This window comes from Hylobates moloch, unplaced genomic scaffold, assembly GCF_009828535.3.
Source record: "Hylobates moloch isolate HMO894 unplaced genomic scaffold, HMol_V3 SCAFFOLD_14, whole genome shotgun sequence".
In the NCBI taxonomy this organism is placed as follows: domain Eukaryota; kingdom Metazoa; phylum Chordata; class Mammalia; order Primates; family Hylobatidae; genus Hylobates; species Hylobates moloch.
Genome location: NW_026652289.1, coordinates 96,104,833 through 96,126,834, shown reverse-complemented (window position 1 = coordinate 96,126,834; position 22,002 = coordinate 96,104,833). Strand labels below are relative to the sequence as shown.

At 43.8% G+C, this 22,002-nt stretch overlaps 2 protein-coding genes across 2 annotated transcripts in view; both read left to right on the top strand.

Moving 5' to 3' along the window:
* LOC116481474 (RNA polymerase-associated protein LEO1) overlaps nt 1–18,714 on the top strand; it is a 40,299-nt gene extending 21,585 nt beyond the window's left edge. Inside the window, exons 7-12 of the mRNA XM_032174164.2 lie at nt 2,004–2,098; nt 3,319–3,453; nt 4,901–5,036; nt 6,876–7,062; nt 9,463–9,560; nt 18,381–18,714. Coding sequence (XP_032030055.1) covers nt 2,004–2,098; nt 3,319–3,453; nt 4,901–5,036; nt 6,876–7,062; nt 9,463–9,560; nt 18,381–18,485 — 756 coding nt within the window. The 3' untranslated portion in view covers nt 18,486–18,714. The remainder of the gene's footprint in view (nt 1–2,003; nt 2,099–3,318; nt 3,454–4,900; nt 5,037–6,875; nt 7,063–9,462; nt 9,561–18,380) is intronic.
* Nucleotides 18,715–19,850: 1,136 nt separating this feature from the next.
* The window catches only part of LOC116481476 (RNA polymerase-associated protein LEO1-like), a 30,353-nt gene continuing 28,201 nt past the window's right edge, over nt 19,851–22,002 (top strand). The window contains exons 1-2 of the mRNA XM_032174165.2: nt 19,851–19,868; nt 20,476–20,623. Of these exons, the coding sequence (XP_032030056.2) occupies nt 19,851–19,868; nt 20,476–20,623 (166 nt within the window). The remainder of the gene's footprint in view (nt 19,869–20,475; nt 20,624–22,002) is intronic.

The following is a 22,002-nucleotide window of genomic DNA, read 5'->3' as shown; positions in this document are numbered from 1 at the left end:
GTGTCCTTCATCCTGATAGGTTAAGACCTAGCAATGTGTCCTATTATAGCATCATTACTATTTGAATCACTTTATATAATAGAAAGCATTTTTTAGAATGGCTTCTCAATTAATAATGGCCTATTTGTGTGTGTGTGTGTGTTTTTTTTTTTTTTTTTTTGAGATGGAGTCTTGCTCTGTCATCGCCCAGGCTGGAATGCAGTGGTGTGATCTCGGCTCACTGCAATCTCCGCCTCCCGGGTTCAAGCAATTCTCCAGCCTCAGCCTCCCGAGTAGCTGGAATTACAGGCACATGCCACCATGCCCGGGTAATTTTTGTATATTTTTAGCAGAGATGGGGTTTGACTGTGTTGGCCAGGTAGGTCTTGAACTCCTGACCTCAGGTGATTGCCTGCCTTGGCCTCCCAAAGTGCTGGGATTACAGATGTGAGCCCTGTGCCCGGCGTATTTGTGTATTTATATGTGGCCAACCTATTGTTTGAGAGGGAAGACAGGAATAGTGACAGATTGTTTTGTTTTCAATCTGAAAATTTCAAACATACGCCAATGTATTAAGAACAATATAATGAACTCTCTCATGTGCCCATGACCCGCTTCAACAATTGCCAAGTTAACAATCTTTTTGTCATCTACATATTCCCCACCCCAGCTTCCCCAGACTATTCTGAAACAAATTTCAGGTATGACATCATGTTTAATTCATGAATATGATGGAGTTATTCAATCAGCATACTTTATAGCTATTTGTGAGGAATAAATAGGGAAAGGGGAAAAACTGGAAGGGGGAATCATTAGGACCCAGTTGCACAGACATTTGTAACTAACGGAGTGGAGATCCAGACGATCTCCGTGGGACTGGGAGCAGCTGTGTTTAGGACTGACACGGGGGGAATAGGCCGAGGGAAGCATCATCTGGCATTGGCAGTTTTCACATTGTTGGCTTCTGTCTGTTGCCAGCTTCATTCTCATTCTGTCTATCCTTGTATGTCCTGTTTTTACTCTTCATTGTCATTTTAGTGGGTTTCCAGGAGGCAGCAGTGATAAACTGCATGTGTTTAGCATGCCATGTTTTCCTGGAGGTCCCACTGACTTTAATTTCAGTAACAGTGGTTTTCATTTGCCAACTCTGTCTGGTGTTTCCCCACCATGCAGGTAAGATAGTTAGGCTCTAAACCTATTGAAATCTGGGGTTTTAATTTTCGTAGGGCACTTATTTATCCTAATTCATATATGGGAAGTCTATCTCTCTGTGCCAATAGGCAGACTTTTTGGTCTCATTTTTATAGAGTTTTTAGCTCTGTGAGAGAATTTGCTTTATACAGGGGTTTCACTTCAAAATTTCTGCCTCGGCCGGGCGTGGTGATTCACGCCTGTAATTCCAGCACTTTGGGAGGCCCAGGTGGGCGGATCATGAGGTCAGGAGATCGAGACCATCCTGGCTAACACGGTGAAACCCCATCTCTACTAAAAAATACGAAAAAATTAGCCAGGCTTGGTGGTGGGCGCCTGTAACCCCAGCTACTGAGGAGGCCGAGGCAGCAGAATGGCGTGAACCTGGGAGGTGGAGCTTGCCGTGAGCCGAGACAGCGCCACTGCACTCCAGCCTGGGCGACACAGCAAGACTCCGTCTCAAAAAAAAAAAAAATTTCTGCCTCACATGGACTCAAGTTTTATCGCCTGTGCCTTGTAATTCTTACTGTCTTAACACATCTTGGGGTTAGTGTACATTTAGTATCTGCCATCTGCTCAAATGCTGTAAGCTTTCTCTATGATTATGATTCTAGGAGCTCAGAAATTCACTTAAGCATATTTTTTCCCCTGCTTTTAATTTATCCAACATCTCTAGGTGATTAAAGAGGGTTTCAGTGTTGTTCATTCTCCTGCCACACATACATCTGTCACCTCTGTATGCTTATTCTGTGATTATGTGCCTCTTGAGGAAAAAAAAGATGCATAGAGCCATTTAAACTATAATTTTCTAAAGTACTTGTGTTGTGAAACAGGTAGAAAATACTATAAGATGGAGGATACGCCGAGATGAAGAAGGAAATGAAATTAAAGAAAGCAATGCTCGGATAGTCAAGTGGTCAGATGGAAGGTGAGCACAAAACGCCTGAAGGGAATTGACATACCCAGAATGGGTCAGAGGGATCAAGTTTTGAAATACTTTTTATTTTTAAATTTATTATTATTAGTTTTAGAAATGGGGTCTCACTCTGTTGCCCATGTTGGAGTGTAGTGACATGATAATAGCTCAGTGGAGCCTCAAACTCCTTGTCCTAAGTGATCCTTCCATCTCCCAAGTAGCTGTGACTACTTGGTGTGCACCACCCTGCATGGATTATTAAAAAAAAAAAAGGGCCGGGCATGGTGGCTCACGCCTGTAATCCCAGTGCTTTGGGAGGCCAAGGTGGGTGGATGACGAGGTCAGGAGCTCAAGACCAGCCTGGCCAAGATGGTGAAACCCCATCTTTACTAAAAATTAGCCGGGTGTGGTGGCAGACACCTGTAATCCCAGCTACTCAGGAGGCTGAGGCAGAGAATTCCTTGAACCCAGGAGGTGGAGGTTGCAGTGAGCTGAGATCGCGCCACTGCACTCTAGCCTGGGCAACAGAACTAGATGCTGTCTCAAAAAAAAAAAAAGAAAAAATTTTATAGACACAGTTCTTCATATGTTGCTTAAGCTGGTCTTGAACTCCTGGGCTCAAGTGATCCTCCCACCTCCCAAAGTGCTGGGATTACAGGCGTCAACCACCGTGCCCAGCCACAAATTGACATTTCAAAAAAATTGCCCTTCACTGGGAATGTAGTAGAGCCTGGTAAACGTCCCAGCATGTGTTACTTCTTTGTAGTCAGTCAGTTTTTCTCATTATGACTTCTTATTTTCGTTCCTTCTGAATTCTATGTAAAAAGAGAGAGCAGCAGTTGAATCACCTGTTTTGTTTTGTTTTGTTTTTTCCTTGAGATGGAGTCTTGTCCTGTCACCCAGGCTGGAGTGCAGTGGCACGATCTTGGCTCACTGCAACCTCCACTTTCCGGGTTCAAGCAGTTACCCTGTCTCAGCCTCCCGAGAGCTGGGACTACAGGGGTGCGCCTCCATGCCCAGCTGATTTTTGCATTTTTACTAGAGATGGGGTTTCACCATGTTGGCCAGCCTTGTCTCAAACTCCTGACCTCGTGATCCACCTGCCTCGGTCTCCCAAAGTGCTGGGATTACACGTGTGGGCCACTGTGCCCAGCCTGAATCACCTTTAAGTGAAGTAAGATGATAGAGTGAAAGCTTTATGACTTTAGTATATGAAATGTTTCTCTTTCCAGCATGTCCCTGCATTTAGGCAATGAAGTGTTTGATGTGTACAAAGCCCCACTGCAAGGCGACCACAATCATCTTTTTATAAGACAAGGTACTGGTCTACAGGGACAAGCGGTCTTTAAAACGAAACTCACCTTCAGGTAACTGTTATTATTATTATGTATTATTTCTTATGGTAAAAGCAGTGAAACACAGATGTTTCTGTAATGCCTGCCACCTGATTGATGTAACCCCACGGTATGATTCAGCAAGAACCAAGATCTTGTGCATAGTTCTGAAGGTTCAGAGGTTATTTTGTCAAATATACTAAAAGTTGCTATTTCTTTTTTTTTTTTTTTTTTTTTTTTTGAGACAGAGTCTCGCTCTGTCACCCAGGCTGGAGTGCAGTGGCGCAATCTTGGCTCACTGCAAGCTCCGCCTCCCGGGTTCACGCCATTCTCCTGCCTCAGCCTCTCCGAGTAGCTGGGACTACAGGCACCCGCCACCACACCCGGCTAATTTTTTGTATTTTTAGTAGAGATGGGGTTTCACCATGGTCTCGATCTCCTGACCTCGTGATCCACCCGCCTCGGCCTCCCAAAGTGCTGGGATTACAAGCGTGAGCCACCACGCCCAGCCAAAAGTTGCTATTTCTTAGGGAACCAGGTCATGCTAACCAGACTTACAAGAGACTGTTAGGTAAACCAGAATGCCAACGTATTTAATTCCAGTGGTTATTATAACTGCCAAGAGGCCTAAAATACGTGTGTCTGCTAGCCAGTGTGTCCTTTGTTTTTAGTAAAATTGACCTGGGAGACTAATGATAACTGGAGGTTGTTGTTGTGCATGCAATCGAAGGAAAGCCAGTGAGTTGGTCAGTGTGAGACGGGCCATCTCAGTGCTGTAGGCCCCGGCATCTAATACCACTGCAGAGGTGTGTCTCCCAAGAGGACCGGAATACTCAGCTGGTGAGGGCACTTTCCTTCTCTAGACTGAGTAGGTGCTGCACTGAGATGTTCATGCTTCTCTTTCTTGATTATAAGCAGACCATCCTCTTTGGGCAATGCTTATCTTTAGAGGGGGCACAATAATGTTGGTTATGATTTAGCTTTTTGAAATCATAAAGGTCAACATACAGGCTTTGGAATCAGACTCATATTTGAATTCCATTTCCACTTTGTGCCACTTTCTTAATCTCTTTTTGCCTCAGTTTCCTAAATCTATATAATAGGATAATTATATTAATAATATTATTAATAGTAATTAAAAGTAATGGCAAAAACCGCAATTACTTTGGCACCAACCTGTAGTATCTAATTAATGCTGCTTGAGCGTATCCGTTTATTGCTTCTAGAAGGTGATCATGCCATACAATCTCTCTTACTCCAACCTTCTGTTTTTCATTTGTGGAATAAGAACATCTCAGTGAGCCACAGAATGAAGAAAACTCACAATCTTCCACCTTGGTATATTCAGTCGAGTGTCTCTGCCTATTTTTTCAGGTGACTAGGAAATGGTCACTGGGCTCTTACTTCTGTGACGTGGGTATCACTGGCTCACAAATGTATTTGGTAAACAGTGAGATGCTCTTCGTTTATTTCCTGGCAGACCTCACTCTACGGACAGTGCCACACATAGAAAGATGACTCTGTCGCTTGCAGATAGGTGTTCAAAGACACAGAAGATTAGAATCTTGCCAATGGCTGGTCGTGATCCTGAATGCCAACGCACAGAAATGATTAAGGTATGTTTGTTAAGCCTTATCCTGGGATTCTTTGGTATATTAGGCAAGTATTTCCCAAAATGCTTGTTCATCATCTCTTATTGGCCCACCTTTTCCTCTTCCAACTGACATGAATAGGGAGCTGGATTCATTTCCTCAGCATTTGCCAAACAATGGGTGACATGGCAATGATAGTAAAGCAGACACAGGGCTCAGGTTCTCTCTTCACCAGGCCCTGAGAGTTCAGCAACAAACCGGTGATTGAAATATCTGAATTTTCATGCATAAGTTCAAATTTCATTAAGTCATCTATGTGTGGTTTAGAATCCATGTCAGAAGTCAGTGGAGATACTAGAGAGTAGTGTAAGAGAATAGACCAGGAGTTTGAATGAGAGAGTGCCTAAAGTAGACTCTGGTAAAGAATAAGACGAGCTTATGAATTTTTAAGGTCAATTTGTAACATTCTACCTAGTATAGTTTCAAATTTGACCCAGCTGTTAATTAGGCACAAGTTTATCTGGGGCATTGTACCTAATCGATAGAGCATGTGCTCATATTGGCCATTAGCCTTTCCTGCAGCACTTGATTTGAGAAGCCATATGCAGTGGTACAGGCTCATCATTTCTCCTCTCCATCTTCTCTAATCCTTACTAGATTTTGGCCTTTGCCCACCCTGCCTCTTGTGATTACGTTGTTTAGTGAAGCAGGGCATGGTGAGGCTGAGACAGTCCAGTTGCCTCAGGGCCTTTCTTACAAATCTTATGGTCAGGCTCTGCTGAAGGTTTGACTCTGAGCCCTTGCTTTTTCCTCCATCCTGTATTTGTTCATGGAGACAGATTAAACCAGATCTAATAGCAGTACCTAACCGAGTGGTATATAGGGGCATTTGCTTTGGAGCTGGGCTTGTTCCATTTCCCCACCTTTTCTGTACAGGCTAAGGGAGCTGGAGGAACCTGCAGATTCCAGTCTCAGCATTACTGGAGAAGCTCTTGAACCACTTTGAGCGTCTCCCCACACCCTCCTCCATGTCCCCAGCTCCTGTGAAAATGTAGACAAGGAGTCAGCTGGTTTGTTCTTAGTCCCTGTACTACTGACAGTGATTTTTACTGTAACCTTCGTACAGCCACATACTATTAAAACAATCTGTTCCATAGAATTTCTAGCAATATAATGAGAGTTGTATATGATAATACAGAGCAACTGGATGAGGAAGACCTTCAGAGAAATCCCAGCATATCCCTGAAACCTACTCCAACACCACCCCTACCCCCAACCTGGTTTAACATCAAGGTGCAGAATGCCAGGCAGTGCAAAGGAAATGAAAGCTCTGCCTTGTGGCTCTAGGACGCTCCCCAACCTGTCATCAGGAGCCGTGAGGAGCTCTCTGGGTTGAGGGGCTGAGGGGCTGGGACCAGAATATCTGGGAACAATGGGAGTTTGGTAGAGCTGGGGCAGATCAGTTGTCTGTGGTTCAGGGATGAACAGGAACAGCCACTGCTGCCCCAGGGAGTCAGTTTAGGTTTCTGCTGGGCATGAATGGGGTTTCTCAGGCGGGTTGCTTCTCTCTGGGTTAAGTGGCAGCACAGAACACCAGCACGGCTCCCGAGGACACACCTGTGCCAATGCCAGTTGGGCCGGTTAGTGTCAGGGCTCCCTTCTGCCACTTTACCCTTGTGTTGCCTTCGCTCCTGCAAACCAAACCAGAGGGTCCATGTGGAGCCACAGAGGTGTGATGGGGAACACACACGGGACAGCTGTTATCTGGACCAGACATCACATGCTATTTGTGATAAAAGTGGGTTCAAGTGGGCACAAAAGTAGCTCCTTTTTAGGTTAAAGAGGTTATTTGCTTCTTTACAGAAAGAAGAAGAACGTTTGAGGGCTTCTATACGTAGGGAATCTCAGCAGCGCCGAATGAGAGAGAAACAGCACCAGCGGGGGCTGAGCGCCAGTTACCTGGAACCTGATCGATACGATGAGGAGGAGGAAGGCGAGGAGTCCATCAGCTTGGCTGCCATTAAAAACCGATACAAAGGGGGCATTCGAGGTGAGTCGTGTATGGAAATTACATTTCATCATTTCGGGATTCTGGACTTCATCTTGGCATTGGATGTAATCCGACTGCCAAGTCACTGGACTTTTTTTTTTTTTTTTTTGAGACGGAGTCTCGCTCTGTCACCCAGGCTGGAATGCAGTGGTGTGATCTCAGCTCACTGCAACCTCTGCCCCCCGGGTTCAAGTGATTCTCCTGCCTCAGCCTCCCGAGTAGCTGGGATTACAGGTGTGCGCCACCACACCTGGCTAATTTTTGTATTTTTAGTAGAGATGGGGTTTCACCATGTTGGCCAGGCTGGTCTCAAACTCCTGACCTCAAGTGATCTGCCTGCCTTGGCCTCCCAAAGTACTGGGATTACAGGCGTGAGCCAGTGTGGCTGGCCTGGACATTTTATTTTTAAAGAACCAGTTGTCATGAGTGACCTAGTTCATTCAGGTGAGCTTGAAAGGTAGGAACTGCTGTTGTTCCTACTTTGGGTTTTATCCCTTGAGCTTTTGCTTTCTGACTTGAGAATTTGCCAGTTATATTGGAACTTTTGTCAACCTTTTTTATTACCTAATCGGGAATCAAGAAATTAAACTATTGAGAAATTAAGTGATAATTTCTTTCATTCTTCTTCTCCATTTCTCTTGGATTTTCTTTTGCATTTCCTCCTTTCACAAGTATCACTGATGGTTAACGTTTTTTCCACACATACTGAATTTCAGGCAAATGCTCAACACTTGACATGCATCCTATTTGATCCCATAACAACGTTATGATCTAGTTGCTCTTATTTCCTTATTCTTATTGAGGAAACTGAGACTTTGAGAGGTTCACTAACTCGCCCAAAGGCACGTAGTTGCTAACTGGTCAGTTCTTAAACCAAGATCATCTGACTTCCGAGACATCTGTCCCAGCCGTGACTCTGCATCCACCTGGTTCTTACCCAGGGGTTCCCCCAAGCCAGTAGCAAGATGACATGCCGAAAAGTGAACTAAGAAGACCTGGCTGGCCTCCTGACCCTGCCCGCTCTCATCTGAGTCCTGCCACTTTTTAGTTGTATAACTTCTGAAGTTACATAGTCTCCCTTAACTTCTGTCACCTCATTGTGACAAAAACAACCTATTAATAATAGTAGTTAGAACATAAGGTTGTTTTGAAGATTACATAATATAATACATTTAAAGTACTTAGCCCAGAGCCTGGCATATAACAAGTGAATTTTTAAAACACCCAAATTTATTTTTCTCTGACTGTCCCATGAAACTCATTTTTCCTTTTATAGTGACTACATTTGGTCTGGTGACCTGTTACATATTACCTACCTATTATTTATTTGGGGACCACAGTACAGAGACCCTTTCTTTTTTGTCAATGCTGATTTCCCATAGAAAAAGATTCAATTGTGTGGAAATAAACCACACAAAAATTAAATAAAAATTTTAAAAATCCAAGGATGCTTTGAGAGAGAGAGGTATGTAACATTCAGGTCACCAGAGATTAAAAATCTAGCACATGAATCTAGTAGTGCTCAGTTCCATACAGTAATCAGATAGGCAAGGAGTGAGGACAAAGGGAAGGCTTTGGGTTTTGAGGGGAGGGGCTTAGTCTAAAGTCCTCGGCTCTTATTCCGCCCAGAGGTTCACCTGGGCTTGGGCAGTGGAGCAGATGGGCGCCCGTCTACATCTCTCTTTGAAAGGTCTGCCTGGCAACAAACGGTCTTTACAGGACCAGGAAACCACTTTCTTGCTTTACCTTCAGACTCATTTTGGAATTAACTGTTACTGGTGGAAGAATGTCTCAGGCTTTAATAGTTGACTTCGGAAGAGTAGGGTATCTTGCCTCTTTAGACACCTTGCACACAAGCCTTTTTGACCTTTAAAAGTGGTCAGGTTTTTGTGTTTTGAGAGGGCAAGTCTGCTTCATTTCAACATACCTAAAATTTATATTTATCTTTAAATCAAAAACTTTAAAATTATTTGGTTCCCCTGGGAGGAAATATACAGAGAGAACTAAAGATATTTATCAGAAGAAAACATTTAAGAATGAATAGGTCAGTCTTTGAAAGTTACTCACAGTTGGACACAGTGGCTCACGCCTATAATCCCAGCACTTTAGGAGGCTGAAGAAGGAGGATTGCTTGATTCTAGGAGTTCAAGACCAGCCTGGGCAACATGGCAAGACTTCATCTCCACTAAAAAGAAAAAAAAATCAGCTGGGCATGGGTAGGTAGTGCACACCTGTGGTCCCACCTCCTTGGGAGGCTGAGGCAGGAGGATCACCTAAGCCCAGGAGGTCAAGGCTGCAGTGAGCCATGATTGTGCCACTGCACTCCAGCCTGGGCCTCAAAGCAAGACCTTGTCTCAGAAAAAAAAAAAGGTCACTCACAATCTATACTTTTGCTTTCAGAGGAACGAGCCAGAATCTATTCATCAGACAGTGATGAGGGATCAGAAGAAGATAAGGCTCAAAGATTACTCAAAGCAAAGAAACTTACCAGTGATGAGGTAAGACCAAATTTATTCAATTCTAGGGGTTTATCCTGTACTCAGGAGCCAACTGCTTTGAATGAAGAGCTCACAGATCAGGCAGGCATAAATTAGTTGTCTACACACTTCACTGAAATCCAGTGAGATAAATGCAGTAACAAGACAGAGTGATCCAGAGGAGGGTCTGATACCTGTGTTTAGAGAGGTCTTAGAAGGCTGCGTGGAGGATAAGACTTCTTGCTGGGTGTTGAAGAGTGATCAGAAGCTTGCTGGTCAAACTGTCCTGTCTCTGGTAGGTCACTCCGGATAGATGGAAAGGCCTGGAAGAAAAGGTGCAGGTCCCTGACATACCAAGGCTAATCCAAGAGAGAATGACAGATCATTCAGTGTGGTAGACCAGAGGGTGTATCTCCTTTTTGTAAAAATTCTCAGTATTTTTTTTTTAAATTAGGAAAATAATTCATTCTTGGTTGGATGCAGTGGCTCATGCCTGTAATCCCAGTATTTTGGGAGGCCTAGGCAGGCAGATTGCTTGAACTCAGGAGTTTGAGACTAGACTGGGCAACATAGGGAGACCCCATCTCTCCAAAAAATACAAAAATTAGCTGGATGTAGTGGTGCGTGCCTGTAGTCTCAGCTACCAGAGTCTTGAGGCGGGAGGATTGCTTGAGATGGGAGGATTGCTTGAGGCTGCAGTGAGACATGATTGCACCACTGCACTCCAGCTTAGGCAACAGAGTGAGACCCTGTCTCAAAAAAAAAAAAAAAGAAAATAATTCATTCTTGTGTTGGGAAAACCTATTTTCTTTTTATTTAGATGAAACAGTATTTGGCCGGGAGCGGTGGCTCACGGCTGTAATCCCAGCACTTTGGGAGGCCGAGGCGGGTGGATCACCTGAGGTTGGGAGTTCGAGACTAGCCTGACCAACATGGAGAAACCTTGTATCTACTAAAAATACAAATTAGCAGGGCGTGGTGGCACATGCCTGTAATCCCAGCTACTCTCAGCCTCGGGAGACTGAGGCAGGAGAATTGCCTGAACCTGGGAGGTGGAAGTTGCAGTGAGCCGAGATTGCGCCATTGCGCTCCAGCCTGGGCAACAGGAGTAAAACTCTATCTCAAAAAATAAAGTATTTGAAATTGTATTGAGTAATTTAATAAATTGAAATAAATTTTCATTTACTATTGACATAAATTATTTCAAGATAATTTAAAAATATTTTATCTTATTTTTAAACAGCATCCTTTTCATATTATAAGAGAATAGGCCCTGAGAATTTTTCTTTTTTTTAAGACAGAGACTCGCTCTGTTGCCCAGGCTGGAGTGCAGTGGCACGATCTCGGTTCACTGCAAGCTCCGCCTCCTGGGTTCATGCCATTCTCCTGCCTCAGCCTCCCGAGTAGCTGGGACTACAGGCGCCCGCTACCATGCCCGGCTAATTTTTTGTATTTTTATTAGAGATGGGGTTTCACCATGTTAGCTAGGATGGTCTTGATCTCCTGACCTTGTGATCTGCCCGCCTCAGCCTCCCAAAATGCTGGAATTACAGGCGTGAGCCACCACTCCTGGCCTCTTTTTCTTAACACCCCAGTGAGTATTTAACAGCCCACTGGGTGATGTGGAGATACTGAGAAATTTAAAGTTTTCATTATACCAGTGAAATACTATATAAAGTAAAATACTATATATGGTATAACAGATGGTGGAAAGTGATAAGGAGACAAATTATGCAGGAAAGCAACATAGAGAATGCTCTGGGGGGTCTTGGGAGTTGGGATGTTATACTTTTAGAAATGCTGTTCAGGGAAGCGCTCGCTGGAATGGTGATCTTTGAGTAAACGTCTGAAGGTAGTGACAGTGAACTGTTCAGCTCTCTGGAGAGTGTTGCATGCAGAATTAGGAAGTGCAAAGGCCCTGAGGTGGGAACCTGCCTGGCATGTGTGAAGAAAGCACAGAGGCTGAAGCTGGAGCCTTGTGAGTGAGAGGAAGAGGGCAGAAATATGATAGGGCCAGATCACCTAGGGCCTCACACTATTTGTAAAGCTTTTTTTTTTTTTGTATTTTTTTGTAGAGATGGGGTTTCAGCATATTGTCCAGGCTGGTCCCGAATTCCTGGGCTCAAGCAGTGTGCCTGCCTCAACTTCCCAAAGTGCTGGGATTATGGGCATAAGCCACCGCGATGGACTGTTTTATTTTGGTTTTTTATTCTGAGTGGTTTTCATTGGAAGTTTTCAGCAGAGGAGAGAAGATATGATTTAACTCTTAGTAGGATCACTGACTGCTTTGTTGAGAGTATGTTGATTGTGCCTGTGAAATAATGGCCTTACCTGTTTCCCAGGTATCTATAGATCAAGGTAGCATAGCAGAGCTGAGAGAGTAGAGGCTTTGGAGTCTTAAAAGCCTACCTAGGTTGGAATCCTGCTTCTACCACTGAAATCTTTTATCTTAAATGTCTGGCTCTTCTGAACCTCATTTTTCTCTCAGCGTTGCTGTAAAATTAAAATTTTATATCATGTGTATAAATTAATATAAAGTTTTATTACACATAGTATATATGAAAAGTATATAATATAAATATATATTTATATTATAAAGATATCATTACTATTTCAAAATGTGATGAAATTGGAATTTTTAAAAGGCACATGGAAACAGATTGTTGACCATTTCAGTTTTCTCTGACAAGTACACCTACTCTCTAAGATAAGGACTTCCTTTAAGTGTATCATTCAGGAATAAATCAGTAATGTGCCAGACAGCATGATTATTAGCAATTAAAAATTATAACTAATTTAAAAAAAAATTCTTATTTCTATCCTTTACCCTAACTGCTACCTTTGTAAAGCTATGTAGCTGAAATTCCTATTTCTTCCTTGGTATCTTTATCTGAAATTTATTTTACCCTCTTGAAACATTTTCAGTGGTTGTGCAATTTTAGGGCAATTTTCTTTCAGGAGATTTTTGGCTTCCATTATTATTATTGAAAAATGAGCTTTCTAATGGTGATTTCTTTTGGCACTTTGAATATGCCATCCTCTGCCTTCTGCCTTCCATTGTTCTGATGAGAAGCCAGCTCTTTATCGTCTTGAGATTCCCTTGTATGTGACAAGTCATTTTTCTCTAGCTGCTTTCAGTAAGTTCTCTGTCTTTCAGCATTTTTACTGTGATGTATCTGCATGTGGTTCTCTTTGCATTTATTCTACTTGGAATTTGTTGAGCTTCTTGGATGTGTAGGGTAGTGTTTTTCAACAAATCTGGGAAGTTTTCAGTCATTGTTTCATTTAATATTTTTTCTGCTGTTTTCCGTCCTCTCCTGCCATTCCTATTAGACGTTATGTTGGTGTGTTTAGTGGTGTCTCGCATTTCTCTGGGACTCTCTTCATTTTTCTTCATTCTGTTTTCTCCGTTCTTCAGATTGCATAATCTCTGTCAATCCATCATCAAGTCTGCTGATCCTAGTTCAAATCTACTATTGTGCCGTTCTGCTCACATTTCATTTCAGTTATCCTTTCAGTGTAAGAATTCCCATTTGCTCCCCCCCACCTTTTTTTTTATCATTTCTGTCACTTTATTGATATTCTCTCTTGATAATACGTTATCATGCCTTTCTTTCTTTCTTTTTTTTTTTTTTTTTTTTTTTGAGACAGGGTCTCACTCTGTTGCCCAGGCAGGGGTGCGGTGGCGCGATCTCAGCTCACTGCCACCTCCACCTCCCAGGTTTAAGCGATTCTCCTGCCTCAGCCTCCCAAGTAGCTGGGATTACAGGTGCGTGCCACCATGCCTGGCTAATTTTTGTACTTTTAGTAGAGACAGGGTTTCACCGTGTTGGCCAGGCTGGTCTCGAACTCCTGACCTTGTGATTCACCCACCTCGGCCTCCCAAAGTGCTGGGATTACAGGCGTGAGCCACCGTGCCTAGCCTATTTTTAAATTTATTTTATTTATTTATTTTTGAGATAGATTTTCGCACTGTCGCCCAGGCTGGAGTGCAGTGGCGCGATCTTGGCTCACTGCAACTTTCGCCTCCCGAGTTCAAGCGATTCTCCTGCCTCAGCCTCCCGAGTAGCTGGGATTACAGGTGCCCGCCACCACGCCTGGCTAATTTTTTGTATTTTTAGTAGACATGGGGTTTCACTATGTTGGCCAGGCTGGTCTCGAACTCCTGACCTTGTGATCTGCCCACATTGGTCTCCCAAAGTGCTGGGATTACAGGCGTGAGCCACCGCGCCCAGCCTATTTTTTATACACAGAGGGTCCCACTTTGTTGCCCAAGCTGGTCTCAAACTCCTGAGCTCAAGGGATCCTCCCACTTCGACCACCCAAAGTGCTGGGATTACAGGCGTGAGCCACTGTGCCTGGCACTAGACAAAATTTGTTAGTTTTTTTCTTTTTTTTCTTGAGACAAAGTCTCATTCTGTTGCCCAGGCTGGATTGCAGTGGTGCCATCTTGGCTCACTGCAACCTCCACCTCCTGGGTTCAAGCAATTCTCCTGCCTCAGCCTTCCTAGTAGTTGGGATTGTAGGCACCTGCCACCACGCCCAGCTAATTTTTGTATTTTTAGTAGAGACAGTGTTTTGCCATGTTGGTCAGGCTGGTCTCGAACTCCTGACATCAGGTGATCCACCCGCCTCGGCCTCTCAAAGTGCTGGGATTACAGGCATGAGCCACCGCGCCCGGCCAAAATTTGTTTCATTGTTCTGCAACATATTTGTTTTAAATTAGATGAGGCAACATCTTAATGATGCATTTACAGTGCTGAACTGTTGGCAAACGTGAGTCCTCATCTAAGCAGATGCTATTTTTTTCTTGGCAAGTAGAAACTGTGAATGAAAATTGAGAAGTGTCATGGGACTTCTGTTTGTTTATTCCTAGTATTCTCAGAAGTGATTTTTTTTTTTTTAAGTGATCCAACAGATAACCTTCTTCTAGGCTGGGCAGTTGCAAACCTATACTGCCTGATTTAAAAATGCCTCTTGGGAATGGCCACCTAGCTGTTACAGGAATCACCCTCTACCTCCCTTACCCGAATACTCTCTTTCAGGTCTTCCTGCACTCTTCCCTTTCCTTCCCTGAAAACAAAAATTTTACTTCTGTCTGGACCTCTCAACCCCTGCCACTGCCTCTTCATGTTACCCTAGTTTGAGTCCTGGTCATGGGTTACAATGGAAGAAGGAATGGGAGCATTCCTGTTCTAAGTCCTTCTCTGTGCTTTGCACACTAAAGCCCACCCAAACACCAGGAGCCTGGGTATGCCTCTGAGATTAAGGGGAGTTTTCAGACCCCAGGTGCCCAGTCCAGAGAACACCATTATCATCATAGCATGCCTTGAAATGGGGGCAAGGGCCAGTCTATATTAGAGTGAACTGCATCGATTTTGGTGCTACCCTTTCCCACTTGTATGGCCTTGGGCCAGTCATCTCATATTTCTGTTTCCTCATCTGATCAATGGAGTTTATACTCGCTGTCTTGTAAAAATGTTGCATTACAGTATTAATAAACAACAGATTTGAAACACAATATGTAGTAGCTGAACAAGAAATACTGTTTTCCCTTTTCCAACAGAGTCTGAGTTACCAAAAAGAAGAAAAATGTAAAGGAGAGCTTTTTATTCTCCCTCATTTTTTTAAGTAGTTAAAACTTTACAAAATCTAAATTACCTCAAAGATCTAGATAAATAGATGGGGGAGAAAGTGTGTGCTGGTACTCTGTTCTCCAGGAGTCTGGGAAAAGGGAAAGACCCAAGCTGAAAGAAACATGGAGACAGTGGAAAGGAGAGGTATCAAGGCCAACCCTCTTAGACAAAAGAGGTACCTTCTGTGAAGGATTAGTCAGAATGTGGTGCCAGGCAGCCTCCCCTCTGTGTCTCTTTCTCCAGCTCTCCCTCTTGAGACTCCATTTCCCCTTTGACAACCCTGCCTTATCTTCATAACTGTGGACTGTCTTTTTCTGTATCTACAGGGACCTGCATTCATGACTGTATTAGCAAGCTTTCTTTTAGACTTAATAAAAATATTTTTGTCATTTACTGCATTTATATATATATGACACTGGGATCCGTTGCAGTTCTGTTCAGTAAGGCAGCTCAGCTCATTGCAAACTCTGCCTCCTGGGTTCAAGTGATTCCCCTGCCTCAGCCTCCAAATCCATGCCTGGCTAATTTTTGTATTTTTAGTAGAGATAGGGTTTCACCATGTTGGCCAGGCTGGTCTCGAACTCCTGACCTCAAGTGATCTGCCTGCCTCAGCCTCCCAAAGTGCTAGGATTATAGGCATGAGCCACCACATGCAGCCTTATTGTTTATTTTATTACAAAAAATTTTTTTTGTAGCAAGTAATTTTTTTTGGTAAAGACAAATGTCTTACCATGTTGCCCAGGTTGGTCTCACTCAAACTCTTGGCCTCAAGTGATCCCCTCCTACTTTGGCCTCCCAAAGTCCTGGGTTTACAGGCGTGAGCCACTGCACCCATTCCCTTTGCTGTGTTTTTCTGTGCTTATGTGTAGCTGCCAGAGAAGTCAGTCCTTGGCAGGCCTTTTTTTTTTTTGAGACGGAGTCTTGCTGTGTTGCCCAGGCTGGAGTGCAGTGGTGTGGTCTCAGCTCACTGCAACCTCCATCTCCCAGGTTTAAGCAATTCGCCTGCCTCAGTCTCCCAAGTAGCTGGGATACAGGTGCCCGCCATCACGCCCGGCTAATTTTTTTGTAGTTTTAGTAGAGATGGGGTTTCACCATGTTGGCTGGGCTGGCCTTGAACTCCTGACCTTGTGATCTGCCCACCTCGGCCTCCCAAAGTGCTGGGATTATAGGCATGAGCCACCACGCCCAACCTTTTTTTTTTTTTTTTTTTTGAGACGGAGTCTCCCTGTGTTGCCCAGGCTGGAGAGCAGTGGTGTGATTTCTGCCCGCTGCAACCTCCACCCCCCGGGTTCAAGTGATTCTCCTGCCTCGGCCTCTTGAGTAGCTGGGATTACAGGCGTGCGCCACCACGCCTGGCTAATTTTTTGTATTTTTAGTAGAGATGCGGTTTCACTGTCTTGGTCAAGCTGGTTCCAAACTCCTGACCTCGTGATCCACCCACCTCGGCCTCCCAAAGTGCTGGGATTACAGGTGTGAGCCATCGCGCCCGGCCAGTCCTTGGCAGGCTTTCTAAAGCAGAATTTCACAGCTTCTTACTCCAGAGGATGGATTAGGACTGGTGCCAGTGAGACTTTTTTGGGAGAGCCCTGGCCATCTCCTGGCTGCTGCTATCCAGGGGCCTTTAGGACAGGCTGTACCATCTTTTAGAATTACCATGCTAGTTCTTTTAGTGATTGAAATTTCATCTCATTAAAGGATTTTAGAGCTGAAAAGACAAACTCACCAAGGCTCACTTGGAAGGTTACCAAAAAATAGCGATTGCATGTAAAATGTTTAAGATAAGATTTTTCCTTTGGAAATTAAAAGACAAGTAGTGTGATTGAACGTGCTCTTTGCCTGTGGGGCTGGGAGAGAAGTATTTGGGTTTGCTCTAGCCTGCAGAGTAGAAAGGAGGGGCTCTTGTCCCTTCTTGGGGGCAGGGTCCATCTTTCAGTATTGCTGTTTAGGTAAGTTCACTGCTGCCAGCTGGGAAGTAAATGGAGGAGGAGGACTTCTCTAAATCCCTTACTGTGGATTCATAACCTTCCCCCTTTGAATTCTATGGCCTTTCAGGTCTGTGGGAATGTATTTGGGATAATAAAGCAGGAAACAAGTGTGAGATGCTATCTTGTCTGTCAGAGGGCCAGCCATGAGAACTATCAGAAAAAAGTGGGCATACCAGGTTGCATTCTCCATCTAGCAGCCTGTGGTCACAGCAGCAAGATGTCTGGCTTTCCCTAACTTCAACCTTCAAACCATTTGTTCATCCCATTTAATTTTTAATTTTAATTAATTAATTTGTTTATTTTTGAGACGGAGTCTGGCTTGCTCTGTTGCCCAGGCTGGAGTATAGTGGTGCAATCTCAGCTTACTGCAACCTTCGCCTCCCGGGTTCAAGCAATTCTCCTGCCTCAGTCTCTCGAGTAGCTGGGATTACAGGCACATGCCACCACACCTGGCTAATTTTTGTATTTCTAGTAGAGATGGAGTTTTGCCATGTTGGCCAGTCTGGTCTCAAACTCCTGACCTCAGGTGATCCACCCCCTTTGGCCTCCCAAAGTGCTGGGATTACAGGCATGAGCCATCATGCCCGGCCCATCCCATTTAGTGTCAGTTTGTTTTAATCAGTATTTGATATTTAGATACTGACATGTTCAAATTCTATCTGTAAAAAATATTTTTTAGATAACTTCCTAAATTATTTGTTTCTGTTAGAATGTTTGTACAGAATGATTTTAAACAGAAGAAACTTGTTTATAGATGCCCTTTAATGTCATCAAATATTTTCTTAAAAACCTTTATGATGTGAGTTTTTAATGCATTGAAACAAATTGTTCCAAAAAAACCAAATCAATAGTCTTTAAAATCCTGAATTTTAGATAATGAAAAGAAGTGAAATGCTGAGGAGGCAGAGAAAAAAAATTTGAGAAATTACCTGATCATGGTAAGAATATCCTGACAGGACCAGTGGCTAGACAGGCAGAACTTCCTCAGGAGAGCCCCGCCCCTTCTGTGGCAAATCTTGTCTCCAGTTTCCTGCACACCCTGCTCTGTGTTCAAAGGTTTCCCGGTGAGAGATTAGCTCACAGTTGCTGACACCTCACAATCTGCAGGAACCGTTACTTTGAGTTGTCAGAGGGTCATTTAGCTCATAGCTACTTTAGATAAACCATCCTAAAAATGTTCTTTATTGACTTGTAGATTTGTAAAAATTGTATCTGTTTAGGAAGGTGAACCTTCTGGAAAGAGAAAAGCAGAAGATGATGATAAAGCAAATAAAAAGCATAAGAAGTATGTGATCAGTGATGAAGAGGAAGAAGAAGATGATTGAAGTATGAAATATGGAAACATTTTATGTATTTTATTGTACAGTTATAAATATGTAAACATGAGTTATTTTGATTGAAATGAATCGATTTGCTTTTGTGTAATTTTAATTGTAATAAAACAATTAAAAGCAAGTCTCTGTGTTTAAGAAATCTACTTTTCTGGCCAGGCGCGGTGGCTCATGCCTGTAATCCCAGCAGTTTGGGAGGCCGAGGCGGGTGGATCACAAGGTCATGGTCGCGGGCGCCTGTAGTCGCAGCTACTCAGGAGGCTGAGGCGGGGGAATTGCTTGAACCCGGGAGGCAGAGGTTGCAGTTAGCCAAGATCACGCCACTGCACTCCAGCCTGGCGAAAGAGCAAGACTCTGTCTCAAAAAAAAAAAAAAAAAAAAAAAATCTACTTTTCCCAAAGCAAACTGATTTTGCTAATGCTTTACACAAAGTCTTAGGTCTCAGTGAATTCCTGCTGCTCTCTCAACCCCCTTCCTCTCATTCCCCACAAAGAAGCCTTCTGGGCCAGGCTGAGATTCTCTCACAATTCTGGAGACTGGGAGTCCAAAATCAAGGTGTGGGAGGGCCATGCTGCCTCTGAAGATTCTTGGCAGGGATCCTTCCTTGCCTGTCAGTTTCTAGTAGTTCCTGGTAATCTGTGGCTTTTGACAGTATGACTTCAGTCTCTGCCTCTGTCTTCACATGACCTTCCTTGTGTCTCTGTTCCGGGTCTCAGTATCTCCAGATCTCCCTCTGTTCATAAGGACACCATTCATTGGATTTAGGATCAACTCTAATCTGGTGTGATATCATCTTAACTAATTACATGTGCAAAATTCTCTCTTTCCAAATAAGGTCACATACTGAAGTTGTGGGTAGATATGGATTTGGCAGGGGGTCGGGGGGGGTAGATCACTATTCGATCCACAATGATAACCATGATAAATATTGTTGTAATATAATTTTTAAAATATTGTATTCAAAATTGTCAAAAAATCCATGATGAACAAAATGTCAAAATTTTAAATAAACACGGGATCTGGGCCGGGCGCAGTGGCTCATGCCTGTAATCCTAGCACTTTGGGATGCCAAGGTGGACATCACCTGAGGTCAGGAGATCGAGACCATCCTGGCTAACACGGTGAAACCCTGTCTCTACTAAAAATACAAAATTAGCCAGGCATGGTGGCACGTGGCTGTAATCCTAGCTACTCGGGAGGCTGAGGCAGGAGAATTGTTTGAACCTGGGAGGCGGAGGTTGCAGTGAGCTGAAATCCTGCCACTGCACTCCAGCCTGGGCGACAAGAGTGAGACTCTGTCTTAAAAAACAAACAAAAAAATACAAAGGGAGTGGAATTTGATTCCTCTTGATGGGAAGAATGGCAAAGGATTTACAGGTATGTTTGAAATCCACCACACACATATTTGCCTTCTCTGTGGAGCTCTTCTACATCCACTAATCTTGTCCTTACTCGCAGCCTGTACTTTTACTCTTCTTTCTTCCTGGTGCTATTAGTCCAAACTGGGAGTGGTAGTTGTGGGAGGCTTACCCTGAAGCCTGGTTATAGAGAAAGAAAAGTGACATCAAGAGAGGGGAGGCCTAAGTCATCATCGTGTCACTTTCCTAACTCAGAAATCTTCAGTGCCAGCTATTTCCTGGCTTATCAAATGGAAAGTCCTCTACCTGGTTTTTAAGAGCCTTCATTCTGACTCCAGTCTCTCCAAGGCAACACAATTTTGTGTGTTTGTGTTAAATATTTTACCAGTAGACACCTGTGTCAGTTGTTAAGCTCTTGTCTCATCTCCAAACCTACTCTTCTGTACCTGGCATGGTGGTGCTGGAGTCAGGAGTCCACAAACCAGATTTGAGCTTAGCCAACTGCCCCCTATTAGGGGGCGCCAAAGGAAGACTGGAAGCCTGGAGAACTAAGAAGGGATTGCTCCTTCCTGTTTGCTTATGGAACTTTCTGGGGGCTTCCTGTTGACTTGCATTTTCTGTGAGAGGACCCACCAACACTTCTTCACCTCAGCAGAGGCAGAGCCTTTCTGCAGCTGTGGAGTCCAGTTTGCAGTTTTGCCAGCACTTGGAGAGCCAGCTTCATTTTCTCCCCTGAGAGACATCCAGACCAGCTGGGCAGCAGCTTTTCCTCAGGTATGAGTTAAGCTTCAGGGGGCCCTTTATGTAAGTGTTTAAGTTTTTATAATCCCTGCTCATCCCTATGTTCCCTCAGCCCCACAGGTGGAAGCTGTTCTTTGCATGTGCTATCTCTGTGAACCCTTAGAGTTCCTCTTTTTATACTTTCAGTAACCTAGTCCACAACTTTAAACCCAATTGCAACTTTAAAATTTTTGATCTGTACAGACAACTGGTGTGTTTTCTGTTTCCTGACTAGAACCTGACTAGGTGGTCAAGGAAACGAATCCTCAAAGATGGAGTTTAGGGGTTAGTGTGGGTTTGAGTGCAGTTCTGAGCTCCCCACCAATGAGAAGGGGGATGCTGGTAGCCCATGGTGTCCATTGGTATCACAATGAGTCAGATTATCTCATTTAGTAGAGTAGACTACAAACTAGGGAAAGGAAATACCCAGAATTGGGGGATTACTAGATACTGGCTCAGTTGATGCTCACTCCTAGAACCTAAAACACTCCACTAAATACGAAGTGGAGACTGACAGTGGTCAGGTGATAGATGGAGTTTTAGCCCAAGTTCAACTCACAGTATGCCCTCCAGATTTACTGACCCACCTTGTTGTTTCCCCAGTTCTTAAAATATATGATTGGAGTAGATATATTTTGTCAACTGAGAGATTCCCCACATTGTCTTCTGATCCATGAAGCACCATTAAAGTAGAAAGGACCAAGTGGAAGCCCCTGGAACTTATTTTTCTCACCAAGATAATAAACCAAAAACAGCACTGCATGCTTGGGGGAATTGCAAAGGTGAATGATACCATCAAAGACTTGAAAGAAGCAGAGGTGATGATACCTCTTACATCCCCCATTTATTTATTCATTATTTGATTTGATTTATTTATTTATGAGACAGAGTCTCGCTCCTTATTTACTTATTTTTGAGACGGAGTCTCGCTCCATCACCCAGCCTGGAGTGCAGTGGTGCAATCTCAGCCCACTGCAACTTCCGCCTCCCAGGTTCAAGTGATTCTCCTGGCTCAGCTCCCCGAGTAGCTGGGATTACAGACACACATCACCATGCTTGGCTAGTTTTTTTATATTTTTAGTAGAGATAGGGTTTCACCATGTTGGCCAAGCTGCTCTAGAACTCCTGACCTCAGGTGACTTGCCTGCCTCAGCCTCCCAAAGTGCTGGGATTACAGGCATGAGCCACCGCACCTGGCCACATCCCTAATTTAGCTCACCTGTATGGCCTATTGGCGGATTGATCTTGGAAATGACTGGTTATCTTACACCGAATCAAATAATGACTACACTAGCAGCTGCTTTTTTTTTTTTTTTTTGAGACAGTCTCACTCTGTCATCCAGGCTGGGTCACTAGGATTGTGAGAAATGTAT